This window comes from Tachysurus vachellii, chromosome 17 (assembly GCF_030014155.1).
Source record: "Tachysurus vachellii isolate PV-2020 chromosome 17, HZAU_Pvac_v1, whole genome shotgun sequence".
Classification (NCBI taxonomy): domain Eukaryota; kingdom Metazoa; phylum Chordata; class Actinopteri; order Siluriformes; family Bagridae; genus Tachysurus; species Tachysurus vachellii.
The window spans coordinates 8,747,542-8,771,148 of record NC_083476.1 but is presented as its reverse complement, the minus strand read 5'-3'; the positions used below and the strand labels follow the sequence as shown (position 1 = coordinate 8,771,148).

Genomic DNA, 23,607 nt, shown 5'->3' with positions numbered 1-23,607 from the left:
ATTTGTTATCCAAACACACACATGCTCCAGTATATATATCTGCTATAAAACCAAGTATTCTATATAAAACTTATAAGAATTGTGTCAAAATCAGTGATTTCTGATCTCTGACATAAATCCATCAAACTCCCAGCCTTTTTAAATAGCTAAAAAGATTGCAAAGAGTTATGAATGATAATTAGAAATATTCACCTGTTCAAGTTGTTTCCAGCTGTTCTCAACTTGCTGTTGAGCTTTTCTTCCATCGTGGAAATGCTAAGTGAGAAAGAAAGAGTTAATCCCGGTGTGTGTGTGTGTGTGTGTGTGTGTTTGTGTGTGTGTGTACATCAATCAGTTTTCTCTCTGTGTTTCCAGGCATCACACTGCTGTGTGCTCTTCATGCCAAAGTTCTGGAGTTTGTTTAAAGGCCCAGCATTTAAGAACTCCAAAGAAAGTGCTCAGTTGGCCAGCACTCAACACTTGCAGCTCTCTCTCTCTCTCTCTCTCTCTCTCTCTCTCTCACACACACACACACACACACACACACACACACACAGACACAGACACACACGCCAAATTCATCATACTAAAACAGTATGGGACAAACAGCAGATCTGTATTTACTGTTTGCAAAGCAGAGCTGTTTCTATTCAAATCAATTCAAGTTTATTTGTATAGCACTTTTTACAATCGACATTGTCTCAAAGCGGCTTTACAGAACATAAACATAGAACAAAGGTTAAAATAAAGAATAATATAAAGATCAACTACATCATAAATATCAACTGTTCTACTATTCAGCAAGTGAAGCATCACCTGGGACCCTGAGTTTTAGGCGCCCTGCTTCTCAAAAAGTAAACACAGCACATGCTATTTTTATTTTTATTTGTATATATTTTATATATATATATATATTATTATTATTGTTATTATTATATACATTATTATTATAGACATTATTATTCTAATATAATATAGATATATATTATATTAGAATAATAATGTCCCAAAAAAACTTCAGTACTTGATATTTAAAAAAAAAAAGTTAGAAAATTGAATTTAAATTAAAACAGCCGCGTGAGACTGCTTCAAAATTTTGTTGACATATCATGTAAGAACAATATAAGCTCAGAACAAGGCATATCAGGGCCTTTTTTTTGGCAAACCCCTGCCTACTCACAAAATTTGACCAACTGTCCTTATAGCAGGTACGTCTATAGTTATACCTGAAGGCTCATTAGATAATTTTTTTATAATTTACCTCAGTTTTCTGATTTTTTTAAAATTAATTATTTATTTAATTGTTTTAACTCATGATCACAGCAGTACAATCAACAGCCAATTTGCCCTCCTAACCTCCTCTGGACACATAACTAAATTCTAAATACTGCTCTTAGAAACAATCAGGCATCCTATATTGTGTCCCTAAATTGTTCCTCCACTTTTAAAAATGTTTCAAGTAACAACATAGAAATCTAGAACTGTTGAAAGCAGTGATGAGCCCCATTTCATTCAAAAATCTGTGGTTTGTGGGCATCTGTTTAGGGTTCTCTCTACATGAAGAGGATATGACTAGCCAAAGAGGAACAGCAAATAAGAAGAGGAGGAAAAGAGAAACCAGAACAATGCTAGTAGGTAATGAATGAATTAAGGCAAAAAACTATGTAAAATTTTGTAAAGAAGAAGTGGTTGGTTAGCTACAAGGTTAACATGGTCAGTTTCCTAAATGTGATTATATTTATATTATATATGTGGTTGTATTTAAACAGTGACACGAACTTGAATATATAATATTCAAGACTGTTTCATACATGATTTTGAACACTTTCAACTTTTGCACCCAATTGTTTATGTATGTATGTTAAATGCAGATGAACATTTTCCAGAAAGCCCCAGTGAATTTCTATTTTCCTCGGTCCCCTGTGGTCTTTAGATTTAGTACAATAGCCACACAACCACACATGCACACAATGTGTGTGTGAAAGAGAGAGAGAGAGAGAGAGAGAGAGAGAGAGAGAGAGAGAGAGAGAGAGAGAGAGAGAGAAAGAGAGAGAGAGAAAACTACTTAAATGAACTGAATGAGAGTAAATGTGAAAAGCCTTTAGACTAAGAAGTGTGTGTGTGTGTGTGTGTGTGTGTGTGTGTGTGTGTGTCTAAGAGCATGCTTAGCAAACACCCATAGAGAGCTAAATCACTGATAAAAGAAATGATTCTCAATTCATTATGAAGTGACAGTGTAGTGACAGTGAAGTCCTGTCTAAGTTAACCTGCACTGCCCCCAGGTTTCTCAGTTCTTTCAAAAAACTGAGGCGCACACACACACACACACACACACACACACACACACACATATATGCACACATATACACACATATACACACATATACACTCACAGCAAAGCTGGCTGATCTCAGATGTTGCTTTGTGTTTAGATAAATTCATTCCAGTATAAACAATCCTACATTCATTCATACATTTCAACAGGTTTGAGGTCTGGATTTTGACTTGTCCATTCCGACACCTTGTTTTTTTTATCTTTTTTTAGCCATTCAGACATTGAATAGCTGGTGTGCTTGAAATTGTTGTCCCGTTGCATGACCTATTTTTGGCCAGTTTTAAGCTGCTTAAAATATGGCCTCACATTTGTTCTAGTGTCATATAATGGGAGTCGAAGAGATTCAATCGCATTTTAAAGCATTTATTAAAGATACAGCAGAAAAACCCAAAATGTGATTCAAAATCAGGAAGCAGCTTGGGCGATCTACAAACAACAATATCAGGAATAATCCAAAACACCAAAAACCAAAACCAGAATAAGATCAAAAAAGAATGTAGCAAGTCAGAACACACTGAACACAAGATTTTATACACACAAATCAGTGAGGCTAATTAGGAAACGCAAGGGAGACAAACAGTGACAACAAAAACACACATGTATATTTAAACAAAATAAACGCAAAACACTGACGTGCATGCCATACAGTAGCACTGTAGACTCTTCATAGGCTTGGAATAGGAGGAAAATCCATAACACTCAATATATTTTGGTATAATATGAAGGACATTGCAAGAGTCCCATGTCCAGTTCTGCAAAACAAACTCAAAGCAATATCACTCCACCACCATGCTTCACAGCTGTTATGAGGTGTGACAATAGACTGTGTTTGTACTATAGTCCAGGACTATAGTGGTTTGTTCAGATGTATCCTAAGTCATGCTGCCATATTCCTTTTGGTAGAAAAGGGGCATTTTCTCAGCCACTCTTCCGTGAAAGCTATACTTGCTTAGCCTTTTTCTGATTGTGCTGTCATGAACATACACATTTAATGTAATATAATGTGGCAGCAGTCTAAAAGGTTCCCCATTTCTAAACAACTCTTCTCAATGTAGAATAGTGAATTTCAGAATGTTTGGAGGTGGCTTTATAACCCTTCCTAGATTGATGAGCAGCAAATTTTTCTTCTCTGAGGACAGGGCTGATGTCCTTCTTCTTGGCATTGTGTAGACACACACTTGAGTGCTCCACAAGACATAAGTGCCAAAGGTTCTGCTTGTATGAGGTTGTCACAGTTCTTGATGAACACCCTGCTGCTAATTAATTTCTTAATGATTGCAGAATTAGGAATTAGTAAGTGTGTACTTATGTTTTCCAAGCTGGTGTGAATACTGGTTTACTTTTGGGGGAAATGGTTACATATCAAAATCTGTGTTCAGTGTTAAGTTTCATACAATTCATGGACACAATTGTTATTTAGGCCCAATAAACAAAAACTGAGAACAAAAAGAAGTTCCTATCAAACATAATATGGCTAAAAAATCCTGGCCTAAGTTTCTTTCCATTATGTCTGGACTGTCCATCAGAAACTCATGTCTGGAAAGGTTTAAACATAACTCTCAACTATAACTCTGTGTGTGTGTGTGTGTGTGTGTGTGTGTGTGTGTGTGTGTGTGTGTGTGTGTGTGTGTGTGTGTGTGTGTGTGTGTGTGAAAGAGACCTAACAGTGTATTAAAACACATTATTTACACATAATTGTGTACATAAAATGATATTTAGATAACCACCACAGACACACAAACAAACACACACACACACTCACACACACACACACACACACACAAACACACACAAAGTTAAAATATATGGTCCCTAAAGAAAAGTAAGAGGGAAAGAAAAGAAAGAAGAAAGAAAAGACAGAGAAAGAGAGAGAGAGAGAGAGAGAGAGAGAGAGAGAGAGAGAGAGAGAGAGAGAGAGAGAGAGAGAGAGAGAGTGTGCATGTGTGGTTGTGTGGCTATTGTACGAGAATAAGGCAGAGTGATGCCTGCATGGAGTTAATAAACTGATTTGTCAATGCATCAGTGGATGATTAGATAGTTGAGGAAATGTACTGGTAAATGGACACAATGTTGGATGATAAAATTTTAAGAACTGAGAGATAAATGTGAGTTTAGATAGATGGATAAATGGATGGATAACCAACAGTTAAAGGTGATAATTATATCACATAGGGTCAAAATAGATGGATTTGTGAATAATTCAATCAATCAATCAATCAATCAATCAATCAATCAATCAATCAATCAATCTATCTATCTATCTATCTATCTATCTATCTATCTATCTATCTATCTATCTATCTATCTATCGTTCTGTTTATATTATAATCTATCTTGAAATCTAACAATTTGATTATTCTTCTACATTCAGCAGAAGAAGGTTGCATGAAAAAGGTCTGTAGGTTTGTGTGACATCACTTACCGATTTTCTCTCTGCTTTGAGGTCCTGTGTGTATCGTGAGAGCTCAGTGATGATCTGTGATGTCATATTCTCTGCAACCAGCTCATGCTGGCCGGCGTAGTCATTCAGCTCATTCAGAGATGCCAGAAATGCACGACACCATGTGTATCTAACACAGGAAGTGACATCACACCAGTAAGTAAACTCACTGGCTATGCTCCCAAACAAGCATTTATCAGTTACCACATTAATTAATTAATTTCCTGTTTATCAGAATATTTCCTATACAGATTAGACTTACTTGCTCTCTTCTTCTTCCCTGGCATTTTTCTTGGGTTGGTACTTCTTAGACAAATTTCTAGAAAAAAAATATATATATTACACATTTCATTAGCCAAGAATTCAACTGAGCTTCACAGATAGATTTCTGTTTTGCAGAACCAAAATTTAAACCATCAGGAGGTGATCATCAGGTTCATTTGTTGATTGTTTGTATGTATTATTTGTATGATTTTGTGTTTGGCCATGAGTGTATATTTATATATATATATAGACCTTAACATGGTCTTAGCTATAACCTTTTTTAGCAGTAAAGACATGTTAATTACAGTAAACCCCTGAGCATCACATGATTAGAACACACAATTTCTATTTTTGATTTAAACAAATTTTTTTATTTGTTTTACAACTCTTTTTTAAAAAAGTATATATTTAAATAAGGAGTTAGACATTCAATTATTCATGAAATTAAGGTATTTCAATACATTTAGAAAGCCAATAAATGAATTTAATCGAATTCTCTTTCATTGGATTGTGTTACAATGGATATTCATAAACGAAATAAAACCATCGATTTTTTACTTTTTCCCTGACAAGCCCATGAATTGTGACTTTCCCGACTACATAAATATTTAATAGTCAGTAGCTGCACTACAGATGACACACAAAACTAACACTAAACATTATGAATAATATGTACAAAACAAACTGAAGCTCACTTTCAACATCGCCAGTGGCATCAATGTTTGGTGCTAACGGATGTAGGTTTGTAAAGCAAATGTACAGCATGATAGGTTGTGCAAATAGTGAATTCTGTGAACACACCTCACCCCACCCCACCCACCATCATTACTATGACATGTTATATTAACTATAACATGTGCACTTGTCATGTGCAGTGTCAGTCTTAATATTGGATTTAAAATAAATAATCCACAGATTTACCAAAGAAAAAGCTAAAATGTTATTATTTCCAATCATTCTTATTATCATGTTTGTTTCTAAATAAGACAATAAGTAGAATTCAATGATTACATTAAATTAAACTATTATATTAATTTAGCAGTAAAATATTAACACCTTTAAAAATATTGAATAGTGTTAAATAAGAATGCTGCGATAAATCTATTTGAAAAAAATCTGATTTAAAGGTATGCAAATTAAACATACCTATGGGTGTGTTTGTCTTTCATACACAGACACACAGAGGTAAGATCTATAATCTGATCATCCCTCAGGCCATGACTCATACGGGTTTATCCCTTTGTGTAGATTTGCATTGGGATTTGCTGTGGTGTGTGTATGTGTGTGTGTGTGTTCGGGTGGGGGGTTTCAGATGAGCCATGCAGTGTCTCTCTCTGTAGGGGATTAAGGTAGTTTCCAACTGACAGCTCTCAAGGGGTTTCCAGGGGATTCAAAGCAAGTGAATAACACATTGAGTGATCATGAACAGACAATCTTAATTTAAGTCTGCTGACATGATCCTACCGTGTTACCATGGCAACACTTGTATTCCCCTCAGACTGTTGCATTAACATCTTAACAGTGCATGTAGATACTGCTAGTTTTTTGTCACTTAACATAGCCAAGATCTGAAAGAGAAGGAGGCCACACAGAAAGAGCCCATTTGACTGTGCTCGGATGAGCCATTATAAACACAAAGACACGACTATCAAAATCTGAAGATTTACGAATAGCAACAATGGACTGAGCCGCTTCAAACCAAAATCTTTAAAGGCTGGCTGCTGTGCACTTCACAAAAAATGTTTTTTTTTCCCATTCAGTGACAATATCCTGCTATGAAAAGCTCACTGTTCACAGGGGGTTCAGACATTAACATCCCTGCAGGACAGATAAAAACTAGAACAGAGAATTGTATGCACACACTGCTCAGTAATGTAGAGATGGACAATGAGATTGTAATGGGCAAGACTCAGATGTATGTGACCACAAAAGGGATCACTGTATAATATCTTGTCTCAAATGTAACATGCTTTTTGGCCAAAAAAGCAAACTATGCCTGTATTAATATAAATACACACAATCGCTCTCTCTCACACACACGCACATGATTATAAACCCACCTGATCTGCTTCGCATAATTCAGTTCGATCTCAGCTCGCTCTTTCACAAATTTGGTGTAGCGCTCCACAAAATCTATACCCCACTGAGTGTGCTTCTCCAAGTTATCAAACTGATCCTAGAGAGAAAAAGACAGAGAGAAAAAAGGGTTAAAATAGAATTAAATAAGCAAGCACATTATAGCTCATGTTCTTTATGTCAAACTTTCCCTAGTCATAAAGAGTTTGTTGTTATTTTTGTCTAAGCGACAAACACTCCATCTGGACTTCATGAAGCATCTGCCATTAAATATTGTATGTAAGTAAATGGCTTCTGCTGTGAACAATTTCTTTTAACTATATAACAAAAAATACCTGAAATATTGTGTAAAGAACCAACCCCTAATGGCAGGTTACAGAGAGTATAAGACTCTCTAGCTACAGAAGTCTGGCACGCACAACTAGTTGCTTTTGTTGTTACAGGAAACCACCATTTATTCATAGGTGTGCTTGGAAATGTCAGTGATATTTATAGAGCCAGGCCTTAGAGACAATTTGCAGAGTCTCCACTAAACTACAACATAAATATGATCGTAGTCATATTGTCCTTTTTAATAACAAAATAATGCTCAGAAATTTAAAGCACATTATTTTATCATGAGTCATATGAGTATGGCTAAATAACAAATAAAGAACAAAAGACCTCATGCACATCTCTGAGCTCCATCTGACTGAAAGCTTGATGCTCTACATACATTCTCAGACAACATACAGTGAGGAAAATAAGTATTTGAACACACTGCTATTTTGCAAGTTCTCCCACTTTGAAATCATGGAGGGGTCTGAAATTGTCATCATAGGTGCATGTCCACTGTGAGAGACATAATCTAGAAAAAAAATCCAGAAATCACAATATATAATTTTTTAACTATTTATTTGTATGATACAGCTGCAAATAAGTATTTGAACACCTGTCTATCAGCTAGAATTCTGACCCTCAAAGACCTGTTAGTCTGCCTTTAAAATGTCCACCTCCACTCCATTTATTATCCTAAATTAGATGCACCTGTTTGAGGTCGTTAGCTGCATAAAGACACCTGTCCACCCCATACAATCAGTAAGAATCCGACTACTAACATGGCCAAGACCAAAGAGCTGTCCAAAGACACTAGAGACAAAATTGTATACCTCCACAAGGCTGGAAAGGGCTACGGGGAAATTGCCAAGCAGCTTGGTGAAAAAAGGTCCACTGTTGGAGCAATCATTAGAAAATGGAAGAAGCTAAACATGACTGTCAATCTCCCTCGGACTGGGGCTCCATGCAAGATCTCACCTCGTGGGGTCTCAATGATCCTAAGAAAGGTGAGAAATCAGCCCAGAACTACACGGGAGGAGCTGGTCAATGACCTGAAAACAGCTGGGACCACCGTTTCCAAGGTTACTGTTGGTAATACACTAAGACGTCATGGTTTGAAATCATGCATGGCACGGAAGGTTCCCCTGCTTAAACCAGCACATGTCCAGGCCCATCTTAAGTTTGCCAATGACCATTTGGATGATCCAGATGAGTCATGGGAGAAAGTCATGTGGTCAGATGAGACCAAAGTAGAACCTTTTGGTCGTAATTCCACTAAACGTGTTTGGAGGAAGAAGAATGATGAGTACCATCCCAAGAACACCATCCCTAATGTGAAGCATGGGGGTGGTAGCATCATGCTTTGGGGGTGTTTTTCTGCACATGGGACAGGGCGACTGCACTGTATTAAGGAGAGGATGACCGGGGCCATGTATTGCGAGATTTTGGGGAACAACCTCCTTCCCTCAGTTAGAGCATTGAAGATGGGTCGAGGCTGGGTCTTCCAACATGACAATGACCCGAAGCACACAGCAAGGATAACCAAGGAGTGGCTCTGTAAGAAGCATATCAAGGTTCTTCCGTGGCCTAGCCAGTCTCCAGACCTGAACCCAATAGAGAATCTTTGGAGGGAGCTCAAACTCCATGTTTCTCAGCGACAGGCCAGAAATCCGACTGATCTAGAGAAGATCTGTGTGGAGGAGTGGGCCAAAATCCCTCCTGCAGTGTGTGCAAACCTGGTGAAAAACTACAGGAAACGTTTGACCTCTGTAATTGCAAACAAAGCCTACTGTACCAAATATTAACATTGATTTTCTCAGGTGTTCAAATACTTATTTGCAGCTGTATCATACAAATAAATAGTTAAAAAATCATACATTGTGATTTATTTTTTTAGATTATGTCTCTCACAGTGGACATGCACCTACAATGACAATATCAGAACCCTCCATGATTTCTAAGTGGGAGAACTTGCAAAATAGCAGGGTGTTCAAATACTTATTTTCCTCACTGTAACTGAAGTTAAATCCTTAAATCTTAGTCTAAGATCAGATCAGAAAATCGGATTACCATTTACTTTTTGACGCCTATCAACTATCTCACAATATAATATCAGGGAATATCATCCAACCTATGCTTAGAAAGAAGAATCAGTGGTTCTGACTGACAAGGTGGGAATGATATCTGTGTGTTATTATTTCTGTGCATGTTTTTTAAATAAATAAATAAATAACTAAATAAAAGGTAGTCAAGAATGTTTTAGTCATTTTGACTCGAACCCTGGTACATTTTCCTCCTTGATGTGGTTCATTAGGAGAACACAGGACTCATACCTGAGAGTGGAAAAAAAAACAACTGGTGCAAGACTGAGGTGTCTGAAGTGAAATCAACCCAAATGCTTCTAAACTGACCTGCAAGGTGCAAACTATTATGGCACTGCAGAAAAGCTATGTGTTCTGGATAATTGTCAAATAGAAGAGAGAGGAAAAAATGTAAAATGGAACAAAATGCTGGAGGTTTTACCCATTTATTTTTTGTAAATGACTTATTTTAATAATTACAGTTTCATTTGTATTTTGTGCTCCATGTTCTCCAAGCTTCTTTCATGATGTGGATGTGGTAGCTCAGTAGTTAAGATGTTGGGCTACTGATTGGAAGGTCATGGGTTCAAACCCCAGGTCCACCAAGCTGCCACTGCTGGGCCCCTGAGCAAGGCCCTTAACTCTCAGTTGCTCAGTTGTAAGTCACTCTGGATAAGGGTGTCTGCTAAATGCTGTAAATGTAAATTTAAATGATGCTGGCCAATGAAAGAGTTTTACTAATATATTTTTAGCCCTACAAGCCCACGTCATGGGCAAAAAAACGCCCACGTCAAAAAAAACTAATTAAAAGTAAATATCACACTTTTATAAATAAAAGCTTTGTCAGTGTTTGTTTAAACACTGACAAAGTGGATATAAAATTGTCTTCTCAATAAAGAAAAGACTACATCCAAAAAAAACTATAATATATAAAAGTTTATTTAAACTGTTCTTGCAGTTGCATTCTTGTTGAATTCTTGCAAACTAGCCTCAAAAGAGAACCCATCCTCATCTTGGTGACACTGGAGACTGTAATTATAAACTGTCCTTTTTACAACTGTATATAGTCAAGTGATGTTGTGTGACCAGGAGCTTTATGCATCTGAATATAAAAGTTTCCCAACACGCTGCCAGCTATGCATAATTTTCCCACATATTTTCTCCGAATCACAATGCCCACCCAGCAGCAACCTCTCCCCTAAAACAGCTCACAGTTAAAGAGGGTGAAGGTTAACACTCCTCCAAGCATTTGATGCTTTTCATGCTGCATCACACAGGTGCTTAACACTGAGGAAATCGCTTTCTACCCTATTTGTCACTGATTACTTCATAGTGGCCCATGATCAGCTAGCATAATTGTGAATGACACGGAAGATGCCATCGGACCCAGCCAGCTCTACTACTTGGGTCAATTGTGGGATCAATTAGAATTTAAACTGACAATGAAAATAATGACCCTTTTTGTTTTGCATTAAATTAGAGACTTCCAGGAATTATAAAAAAAATACTGATGATACTCAAAACAATTCAATAAAAGTCCAATTCTGTCCATACAATACTATTAATTTACAATTTGTTTAGTTTGTCGAGCAAAATATACAGCTTTGTTTCTACTTTAATGCACAGCCCTTCATCAAACGTGGATAACCCACTTTGCGTTTTGACTTAGACATGGAGCTTAAATTGCATATTTAATATTTATTTATAGCCATAAAAAATGCACAGATTTGCTAGTGCAGAATGCATCTAAATTAATCCTGATAATGTGAGGTAAAAGCTTGTATCAGGTGATTCATGTGTGTTGAACCTCCCCAATTATTTTCTGATCGCATGATGTATAGTATAATGTGCTTTAGACTACTATTACTATCCACAGACTAGTGAATCCAAACTCTAGGCTCTCATTTGTAATAACCATAATTATTACAGGAAGACACTTGATTATTAAATAAATTTTTATTATTTCATTAATCCTAAAATGTCAGCAAAACATTTGATAACATAAAGATCCCCTGTTAAGGTTGATTCCACACTGAAGATTCATTTTGTCCCAGATCAGTATAAACATCATATACTTCATCAAAACAAAGCCCTTCACTGGTATGGTTATTGAGATAGTGTTGTTTGTCTAACCAAGACAAACACTATTGTGAGACATGACCAAGATTTCCACATGATGAATATGTTATTCCTTAGACGTGCAGTTTTAATTACACTTCCGGATTATTGGGTTAAGTCTGAATCAACATTAAACATTTACAAAAATCAGAATCACCTTGGTGTTGCTCCAGCATCCACCCATCTTCTCCTCCACCATCTCCAAGGTTAAAATCAGTCCAACTTCCTTCTCACACACACTCACAACACCTTACTTACAGGTTATATTTCTATCGCTATCATCTCACAAAGATGTGCTTCAGAACGCACACAGTGAAAGTGCAAGGTTCTCTTATTGTCAGTGCAGAGTAGAACAGGAAGGAAAGAGGTGTGTGTGTGTGTGGGTGTGTGTGCGCGAGTGAGAGAGACAGAGAGACAGAGAGAGAGAGAGGAGAGAGAGAGAGAGAGAGAGAGAGAGAGAGAGAGTGTGTATGTGCGCATGTGCAAAGACAGGATGTGCATGTGGGCTGATGCTCTAAAAACTGCATGTGCATTGGTTTTGCAAGGTCTTTTTACAGACTCCATAAGTTTCCTGACCAAAACCTGAGACAGAAATGTAATACAACTAACATAAACTGTACTCTCACTATCTCTCACACACATGTATACACTCTTATGCTTAGTGTTTTATGCAGGTATAGTTAGATAGTTAATACTGTTCTTGTCCATCAACATAGTTTGAATACAATCCTGTATCCTGTAATTCTCATCATTAATGCTGGTCTTATGGTCTTATATACAGCACTGTACAAAAGAAGTTTGAAAAGTTACTAAAGATAAAGCACTATAAAGAGAATATCATTATTTGCCTTTGATATAAACTGCAATACTGAATTTCTCCTCTACACCGTGTATCATACTGGGTCACAGGGAACCTGGAGAGATCAGGAGGAAATCCCCAAAGCATAAGAAAAACAAGCAAACTCCAATTGGGAGGCGGGAATCAACCAGACTTGACTTAATATTTTTAGGCAGGTAATAACCTAATCATTTGAATCTGTCTGTACTCCACATTTCCATATACACCAACAAGCCAATGCAGCACATGTTGTTTGTTTTTTGTTTGATTTTGTTTAAAAAAAGAGTCAATTTAATTTGATCAGCTCTTATAATATTCTTTCACTCACTCTCTCACTCATTTTCTACCGCTTATCCAAACTACCTCGGGTCACGGGGAGCCTGTGCCTATCTCAGGCGTCATCGGGCATCAAGGCAGGATACACCCTGGATGGAGTGCCAACCCATCGCCGGGCACACACACACTCTCATTCACTCACGCAATCACACACTACGGACAATTTTCCAGAGATGCCAATCAACCTACCATGGATGTCTTTGGACCGGGGAAGGAAACCGGAGTACCCGGAGGAAACCCCCGAGGCATGGGGAGAACATGCAAACTCCACACACACAAGGTGGAGGTGGGAATTGAACCCCCAACCCTGGAGGTGTGAGGCGAACGTGCTAACCACTAAGCCACCGTTCCTCCCCTTATAATATTAATTAACATAATATAGCTGCAAGCAGCGATGACGGGCCTTCGCATGTTTTTTTATCGCTATACGGTGCCTTCCAGAAAACAATGCACGGTGGGCAAGTGCATCAAGTGGGTAAATATCAGTGGACTATTTTATGTTGTTACTGACCCATTTGGGTACTGTAGGTAAATGAAACCCCACATTTTAGACAAATGGGGGCGCTAGTGAGCCACTTAAGAGACACACCTTTGTCTGACCTTTTTGTCCACACTTAACAGTCGACAAATGTGATGTATGTGTCTAATTTCAAGTTAATCTAAGCACGCCAAAAGCCTTAAATATGCCTGAAAAAGAAAGTAAAGTTTGACGCGTTGCCATGAGAACAGTGTTTGAGATATCAAAAATCCGTTCGCAATTTCGCATCTGCAATATCTCTGCGTCATGGTGGCCAAGTCTGGTCTCAATTGCATGAATCCCCTAGGAGGAGTATTTAAAAGTTCACCGCATGCACTTATAAAACAATCCAAAATGACCGACTTCCTGTTGGGCGGAGCTCATAGTTTAGAGCGCGAAAGATGTTCGGGTCGATGAGATCTATATGCGTACCAACTCTCGTTCATGTGCGTGCATAATTGCCCGATCTGTGCACCAATGTTTGTTTTTGCATTACAGGGGGCGCTACAGAGCCCCCCTGCCATGCCCGTATTCCAGCCTGGCGTCGCACGACTCTGACGTGTGTGCCAATTTTCAAGAGTTTTCGAGCATGTTAAGGGACCCCAACTGGCCAATGTGTGGAAAAAATAAATAAATAAATAAAAAATAATAATAAAAAAAAAAATAATAATAATAATACTCCCGAGGAAAAACAATAGGGCATCGCACCATTCGGTGCTCAGGCCCTAATTAATATTTTACATTTATCACGTTGCGGCTGGATAGTTACGTCTCCGAGCTCTTGCAGGTTGTGAGTTCCTACATTATAACAGCACTTCCAAGCTGCTATATTTGGTATATTATACCTTGTGCAAGACCCTTAACCCCTGACTGCTCAGCTGTAGGTCCCTTTGTATAAAAGCACCAGTCAGATGTGTGTGTAGTTCATAACTATTTTGCTAATGAAGAAAAGAAGGCACATATGCAGTATTTATAGCAATAGATGAGACAGAGAGGAAACAATAATTGTAATATTTTCCCTACACACACACACACACACACACACACACACACACACACACACACACACACACACACACACACACAGTTGCTTCCGTACATCAGTCAAGACTGTCTGGTGCAATCCACATAAAATAAAATTGGGAATGCAGGAAACATCTGGAGCCACATAATCTCTCTCTCTCTCTCTCTCTCTCTCTCTCTCTCCCCCTCGCTCTCCCTCTCTTGCTGAGACAAACACACAGGTTTCCACTGGTCCATTTTTACTGTCACAAAACAACCAAATTCTTCGTCTCTATTAAGCATTTCTGTTTGTGTTTGACAGGATGTTTCTTCTAGTCATATAATCGTTTTGTAAGCCCCTTTGATGCTTTTAGCTACACTATTTCTGCTCTCTGGGAGAACTTGTGATAGCCAGTGTTCAGCAGGCTAACAGCAATTTTTCTTCCCTTTAATCCGTGACAGCTCTATAGTCAATATAACTGGGACAATGGCTCGCATGTCCTTTAGTTGTTTTACATATGTGAAGGCTTAGGTTGTGTGCATCTTAGTCTCAATTAGCCAGAGATACAGACTAACAGCAGAAGGTATGAACCCCATAGCAGCTTTTATTGGCTGAGCTTTGTTTCCAAGCAGCCCATTAAAAAACACAACAAATTGTCTCCCAGAAATCTTGTAGAATCCAACCAATCTGATGAGGATGTCAAAACTCCTGAAGTGTTTCCAATTTGTGTGTCATATGCATCAAACATTCAGTAAACGGTTTGTGGATGTGATGTCAGAGGCTGAGACTATATCCATCCTTATTTTACTAGGACAGTGACTGTAAGTATACCCTTATAGGTACCTAAATAAAATTCACATTACAAGCAGATCTTTTAGTTTTGCTCCATATTGTTCATTAGTTAGCCTCATCAATGTGCAGAGCAACCCTTAACACAAACAGAAACAAAAGGCATTTAATTGTATCCACAAACATCTGGGCTACAAACAGTATATAAATAGTTACTATTTAGGTTTACAAGTACTGCTGCACATTATTCCATTTGGGATGCAAGCATGAATTCTTTCTCAACATGTACATTCTGAGAGATTAATCTGAACTGGTGGAGAAGATTCTCAAGTCTGGTTTAGTATATTCTCAAATATGGTGAAATTACTCAAGTCTACCAGAGAATATTCCAAAATATTACATCAAGCGTCTTCAAATTTAAATTTTACCATACACAGTATAGCATGCAGTGAAACACTTTTTTGACTGTCTCTGGCATGGAATATAAATGAAATATTAATTCAACCATCCAGAACTTGCTTCTATACAGGTAAAAAAAAAAAATATATATATATAGAAAATATAAAAAATATATAATATAGGTGACTGTATTTGAATAGTATAGATGTCTGTAATTTTTAGTGCAATACATATGCAACACATGCTGTGTGCTTCAAATTACAGCTTTCTGTATAATAACATTGTCTAAGTATAAAGTCATAGTAGTCAAAGTCACATTTTTCAAGTTCCAGTTTACTGCATTCTATCATTTGTTTATCTTCAACTTTCTTTAATTTAAGATGTAAGTTTTAACACACACTTCCTGAAACACATTTTATATTATCCCATACTCCAGTGGTGGATCAAGAACGGGGAAGCACAAATGTTACTGAAATTTATGTTTGTTTATGATCTATTTTATCTGTTGGTTTGGCCTTACAAACCAACTAACTCACTAGATTAATGTCAAAGATTGTAGACATGGCATACAGAATCTAGACTTATATCAAATATAACATTATACCAACTATTCACCACACTTTCCAATTTCAATGATAAAATATAAAGGCATATTTGTATTACACTAGTGCAAATCTGTAACAGTTTCAGATTTTTTTTATCCAAATCCCACCGATGTGTCACCTACTGAGTCCCAGTGAAGCGGTGTGTCTAAATGGAGCATAAACTTGGGATTAACTGAATCTGCGACTGAGGCCTATATATGGTCGTGCTTCATGTGCTTCACTGTAATTCCATGGCCGATGAATCAGAGGATTCAAAAGAGATGTTTGCTGTCCATTTACTATCTGCACCTGAGACATTTGATAACTTGATCTGCTAATTTGAACTTTACCAAGAGTGATGAATAATATAGACACATTTTTCTATATTCACTAGACAAAACCTTATACTGCAAGGTTGTAACTTATAAACGTATAAAATGTAACAAAAACACCACTCAAGTTGAAATTCATTTACATGCTATTGCCTGTTGTTGTTGCGCAACACGATGAACATTCTGAGTTGGGAAATGATGTAATTACAATTTACAACTAATGCAAATTACACAAATTGTTACACAAATGCAGTATTAATGTAATCATATTTCACATCCCAGGAAGGGGATAATGTTAATAGGTGTAATCTGTAATCTTGCTAAGACATGTTCTAAGTGAATAATTCAATTGATTTCAATACAAAATTGAACTTACTATGTAATAGAATTTAGAATTTGATAGTATACTTCTACTTATTATTATTATATATATAAATTATATTTCCTGTAATATTCAGTAATGTCCTGTAATGTAATGTTCATCTTTTTGTTCAGTCTGGTATAGTTTTAACTTTTCATACTTTTAATATAAAATACAATTCTCTTGTCTGATTTGTATTACGCTAGATCAGTGTGAAATGGGTTACTAATAGAGAGGCAAAAACAGAACACATTTCCATTCCTTTCACACTCATACCTACTGTTCAAAAATGAATAACCATAGTCAGTAAGATTACAGGATGATATGACACAGCTGTTGACTTCTAAATGTATTGTGAATAAATTACTTTTTAAGTGTTGTAATGGAGTATATCAGTGAATCCTTTTAGAAAGCTATATCAGTACTAGACAGCAAATAATGACCACATAGTGGATACAGACATGAGCTTACTGAAATGTGTGATTCATAAAGCATTAATGGATTATTATAATACAATGGATAAAACCCTCCATACACACACCCCTAAAGAAAGAAAAGTGTTAATGAGGTTTACAGTTGATTACAGTTGAACTTAGTACTTATTAAAATTGGGCCTGTTGCTGCTCTGTGTATTTGTGGATTGTGCTTAAAGCCAATTTTTGTTTTTGTTTTTATAAAAGGGACGAATATTAGTGTAATATGCTTGTTTGTGTGTGTGTGTGTGTGTGTGTGTGTGTGTGTGTGTGTGGTGTGTGTGTATGTGTTTCAGTAACACAGCCTCTTTGTTTTATGGAATGTACCAGAACAATGTAACTGTAACCTCTTAGTCAGGACGGACACACACACACACACACACACACACACATACACACATACACACACAACCACACTTTTGCATACATACAGCTCTTTCATTCATTTTCTCTCCCACCCAAGACAAGGCATTTTCAGTCCTTGGGAGAAGCATGCACACTTTAACACACAAACACACACTATCATAATGTGCTTTTGTAGTTCTTGACAGCTCTCATTATACTGTATGTTCATAAAGTCAAGGAGAGCTCTTAACTCTAAGCATTTCTGGAATGTATGTGTCGGTAATTTTTAAGTTATTGTTATTTCCTGGAATTATTATATTTGTACGTAAAGATTGCACATTGCATCACTCAAATTTCCCTGCTGAGTTTCAAAATCTTTCTAGGGATAAAACAGCCACAGAATCCCAGAAACCTTAACATATCTGTCTAAGCACTGACATGATATAATATGGGGGTGATAGTGAAATCATCCAGTCAGGTTTTCATTATTTAATGATTTATTGATTTATTCTTTCAGTGAAAATAAGCAACCAGTTATGTGTGAAGAAGCACGATATCACAGGGGGCAGAAAAAAACTGTCTTTTAAATACAGAATAAACAAAAGTGTTCAACTGGTTTGCAAGTTCAAGATCTGTAAAAGCTTCAAACTTTTAATCCAAAAATCCTGATGCCATGTGCTTGGCACAATAGCTTAAACTCAGTATAAATATGAGGACATTTCATCAGCCATCATACAGTGAGAACAGCTGTTCTCCACTGAGTTACAATCACACCAATACACACACACACCTCACAGTTGGCTGGCAAAACACATATTTATAGATGTGCATGCTCTTAGGAATGCAAGACAGTTTAGCAAGTGTCTAAGTGAGTGTACTTGAGTATGGCATAGAAACTGTTCACATGCTATGTTAAGAGAGTGTAAAAAGCTGAAAACTGCATTCATGTGTTATTAATTCCTTCATTTATTCATATTCAGCAGGCATTTGATCCTGGTCAGAGTCATGGTGGAGCTGGGGCACATCCTTTGGAATGCTGGGAATAAGGCAGGAATACACAGCAGTGCATCACTGGACACCATGCACAAGATACACTCACGCACTATGTTGAATTTAGTCTCCAACACCTTCCATGTTTTTGGTTCAGGAATATAAATGTATTCGTCAGTCATAACATTACAACCACTTACAGGTGAAGTGAATAACTTGCATTACCTCATTACAGTGTCACCTTTCAAAAGGTGGGATCTATTACATAGCAAGTGAACAGTAAATTCAAAGGAAGGTGGTCAAAGGAAAGACAACAAGTGAACCGGCAGGTCATGGGCTCATTGATGTTCATAGGGATACAAGGCTAGCTCAATCTGGTTCAATCCCACAGGAGTACAGTAGCACAAATAGCTGAACTAATAAATGCTACCTATAATAGAAATGATACACACAGTACGTCACATCCTGCAACATATGGTAGCCTAGTGGTTAAGGTGTTGGGAATGTTGTAAGTTCGAATCTCAGGTCCAGCCTGCCACCGCTGGGCCCCTGAGCAAGACCCTTAACCCTCAATTGCTCAGTTGTTAAAATGAGACAAAAACGTAAGTCGGTCTGGATAAGGGCTTCTGTCAAATGCTGTAAATATATGTGTTGGAGTAGCAATAGAACAGTCAGTTAGCCCATTCTGACCCATATATATATATATGGGTCTTATTATATACTTATTATATGAGTATATACAGTATATATATATAAATATATATATACTGTATATACTCATATAATGAGCTGAAAATGTGCAGATATTCATTTCAAGTCACTATTTTTAATATACATAAAAATGTATGAATGAGCAAGCTCACCAACCTAACTAGCAGGTAATAACTATGTTACACAGCTATATACAGCTAGGCACACATACTAGTTGTTGTCTATGTTAAATGGCTGATACTGATCATGACACTACACCAGGCAGCTTATACACTCTGGTTAATATTTTGTGCTGTTTTTTGTAAAATTATAAATATTTTGTGCTGTTTTCTAACATCTCACCATAACAGCACTAAATATGCCTAAATCTGAGCAAAGCATAAATAATATATATATATATATATATATATATATATATATATATATATATATATATGTATGTATGTATATGTAAATAAATATTAAGATCTTGTTTAATTGTAGCATACCTGTTTATTTTTGTAGCATACATACAATATAATACTACCGATAATGTGTACAGAGTTATAACATAATACAAAACTGCTTTTCAAGGCCTGTCTGTTTTGTGTCTCTTCTGTATCACTTGTGTTTTTGGGAGAGAATTTTCATAAACCCATTCACTCATTCGTTCATTTTCATAACCATTTTTTATCCCAGTCTGAATCCTATTCCAGGAACACTGGGCATAATCCTGAGACATAGCCTGGATTGGGCTACCACTGCAGGACTAGTGTATTTTCACTTCTCTAAATAATATATATATTATATTGAAGCCATATATGTAGAGATTCGAATCTGCCATAATAACTATCTCTCCCTGTACAGATTTATTACAGAAAGTATAAAGTATTATAGCATTAATCACATAGCACAGCTCTAATAACAACAATGTATAAAGTACAGTCCCAACTGTTAATAGTATGCAGTGTGTGTGCGTGTGTGTGCCTGTGTGTATGTGTATGTGTGCGTGCATGCATTTGTGTGTGTCTTTGTGCATGTTTGAAGTGTTGAATGTTGAATGTCTAGGCCAGACAAATACAAGAAAATATATACAGCATGTATGTAATGTATCAAACTGAATCTAAAACACACACACACACACACACACACACACACACACACACAGTATGTTCTTTCTATATGTTTATTTTTACCTTTAAAAAGACCCAGTGATAAATATGTCAGAGAATTATTTCAGGATGACCATTTTTATTTTCGGTTAATCATTTTTCATTAGCTTCATAGCCAATAATACTCACACTGACTTATTAAAAGTGACAATTGTAAATTCTAGTTTTAATTCTAGTTGTTATCATAGTTTTAAGATTAACTAGCTAATTTTAACCAAAATCTAACTGAGTCCATAACATTTTACACAGTTCTACATGTTATTCATTTATATGCTGCAAATAACCTTAGATATACTTCAAACAGGAAGAATGCTTTTAAATAAAAACTTTTTCATACGTTTGACCTTTACCTTGTGTGGATCACTTTGCAGAATCTAATCAATTCAACTGCTGGTTTCAATTATAATCCCAAATAAATCCTATAACTAATAACCTACATCAAGCACTCATTCTCGAGATATAAACTCTCAGACTCATAGACGGCAAAGTCATAAAAAGTTCTAATGGCTTGAATAAATGAATATGACGCTACACATTTTAAATGTCGTTACATCTGTGTTAAAATCATAAGGAGCTAGACACACACACAGACACATGCATGTAGACACACACACATGCAGACACAAACACACACATATGCACACACACACACATACACGCGCGCGCGCGTGTAGACACAAACACACACACATATGCACACACATACAGACACACATGCACAAACACAGACCCACACGTACACAGCTTTATGGAAAATGTTCTAGGCCAGAGACAAATATAATGAGGTCAAAGGCCACATAAAGCCTAGAGTGAGAGTGAGATGCTAAATAAAGACTGACCTCCAGTCTTCACTTCAACCTCACTGTGTGGGAGGAAGAAAGCTAGAGAGAAGGGAGGAGACTGGAACTGAGTGGAACTGACGGTGCAGGACTGTGGTTGTAAACAGAATAAGGAATTTTTTTTAACACATGTTTTTAAATCTCCCTCCAGTACTAAACTGCCTATACACACAAACACACACACACACACACACACACACACACACACACACACTTCAAGCAGCAACACAGTTGGATTCCTTATTTAGGAGTCCATACTATCATGGTGTGTAGGAGCATTTCACATGCTCTGATTCACATGCTGTGGGCACGCTGTCACACTTTATAATCTATCTGTACATGCAGTGGATTAAAAGTCTACACACACCTATCTGTGATGTAACAATGCATCCAAAATAAATCCTGTCCGAAAACAAGACACTGTTACAGTAGCCTTATTGTGTAAGTGTACACAATCTATTACAATGGGCATATGACTGTGCTGAAAATTAAGCAATCACATTTAAAGTGTGTCCGCAAAGAAATTATTCTGATTGAGCCCAAATACAGATCAGATGTTTCTGTGGATTCTGGAGTTTCATCTGACTCCTGGAGGCATAGTCCACATGTAGAGGAGTATACAAACAATTTCCATAAAATGAGATCAGTACCAGAGAACACCGTGAAGGCCATTATCAAGAAGTAAACGGGACATGCATCCAAAACCAAGAGAGCAAGAAAATTAATCAGGAGGGCTACCCTGAGCCCTACAACAGCATTAGAGTAGCTGAAGGAAAATCTATCCACAATATTCTGGTTGCTACCTGCGTGTGATAACAATATTTTATATTCAACATATGTATGGGCTACAGTTGGCTTAGGGAAGAGTGGAATACAATTACCAAATCAAAAGCTTGGAGACTCTTAAGCAAAAAATCTGAGTGCTGTATTACAAAAGGTGTTTTAAAGTATTAGTTAAGGTGTGTGTGCACTTTTGGAGCCAGGTTATAGTTAGAAGTTATTTTTTTCTTTTACCTCTGAACCCTTTCTATTGTTTTTCCTCTGAATTTTGTTGGTTACTCAATAATAATAAAAGTGCAAAAAGATATGAAATGATTAATCTTTCATTAATCATTCATTTATGATGTTTCATTTGTTTTACATCATATAAACATTTATATGGAATAAACATATCAACTAAACAAATTATATAAACATAATCAATTATACATTTGTAATCCCACTTTCAGGTGCATCTCAAATGAGAAGACTTTAGACTTTGGTTCCTCTCAAGATTTCTTCCTCATATTATGTCAGGGAGTTTTTTTTCTTGCCACTTGTGCCTCTGGCTTGCTGACTTTGAAATTTTGTAAATTCTATAGTTTTATATTTCTGTTATTTTTAATATTTTTATATTAAAGCTGCTTTAATATAATTTGAGATAATGTCCATTGTCCAAGCGCTATAAAATTAACATTTAAATGAGTAGAAAAATCTAAAATTTGAACAAGGGCGTGTACAGATTTTATAGCCAATGTTGGGGGAAGTCGTTGCCTAATGGTTAGAGAGTCTGAATCTTAACCCTAAGGTTGTGGGTTTGAGTCTCGGGCTGGCCACAAATGAGGTGCCCTTGAGCAAGGACCATCATTAAGAAAACAATATCTTAAAATGTAACAGTAATCCATTTGTGGTGTGAAAACAAAATCATTAGTCTGAAAGTCCACTGAATTTGCCTACTGTACATCTGGCCAAACCTACCATCTTATACAAAACTTCTGAACATATCTGGTAACCTTCTGGCAAATCAAAAGTAAACCCAAGAGTGTGATCTTAAAGGGGAGACGGCACACCCTTCCAAAACCCACAAACACACATACACACAAATCTGTGTGTAATTTCCAGAATGATCTCAGCATGTGAGAGATATTCAAATCAGCACAAGCTTCTGCCATCACAACGTCTTCCTGTTTCTATCTCTCACTTCCTGTTGGTTTAGTGAACAACCACATGATCACACATAGTCCATTTTCAGGCTTGTTGAATTATATTTCATTAGTACCAACATTATAAGATTATAAGATTTATTCTGTAAATAATTTCATATTATATGACTTTCTTAAAAACTATTCTTTGTACAATTATCAGAACTCATATTATCATAGTATATTGAGCAAGAAGAAACCTTGAGAGCAACTAGCTTCAAAAAGGACCCCATCTCCTCTTCAGCGTAACACCAGATAGTGGTGCTATAACATTATAGCGCACAGTTACAGAACACTACAGTCAAACAGGGTTTTACTCAGCATTTTTAAAAATAAAAAAATAGATATACTGTAGCTTCAGAATACACTA

The 23,607-nt window shown here is 36.7% G+C and overlaps 1 protein-coding gene across 20 annotated transcripts in view; it reads right to left on the bottom strand.

Annotated features, from left to right (window-relative positions):
* LOC132860507 (formin-binding protein 1) overlaps positions 1-23,607 on the bottom strand; it is a 77,451-nt gene that overhangs the window by 36,260 nt on the left and 17,584 nt on the right. For 19 of the 20 annotated variants that reach the window (XM_060891756.1, XM_060891751.1, XM_060891754.1 and 16 more), the window contains exons 2-5: positions 7,079-7,194; positions 5,017-5,073; positions 4,737-4,884; positions 193-255 (exon numbers count right to left, since the gene is read on the bottom strand). In XM_060891756.1, the coding sequence (XP_060747739.1) occupies positions 193-255; positions 4,737-4,884; positions 5,017-5,073; positions 7,079-7,194 (384 nt within the window). Of the gene's footprint in view, positions 1-192; positions 256-4,736; positions 4,885-5,016; positions 5,074-7,078; positions 7,195-11,765; positions 11,922-23,607 lie in introns of those variants that run through there. The other variant, XM_060891753.1, reaches the window with a different exon arrangement.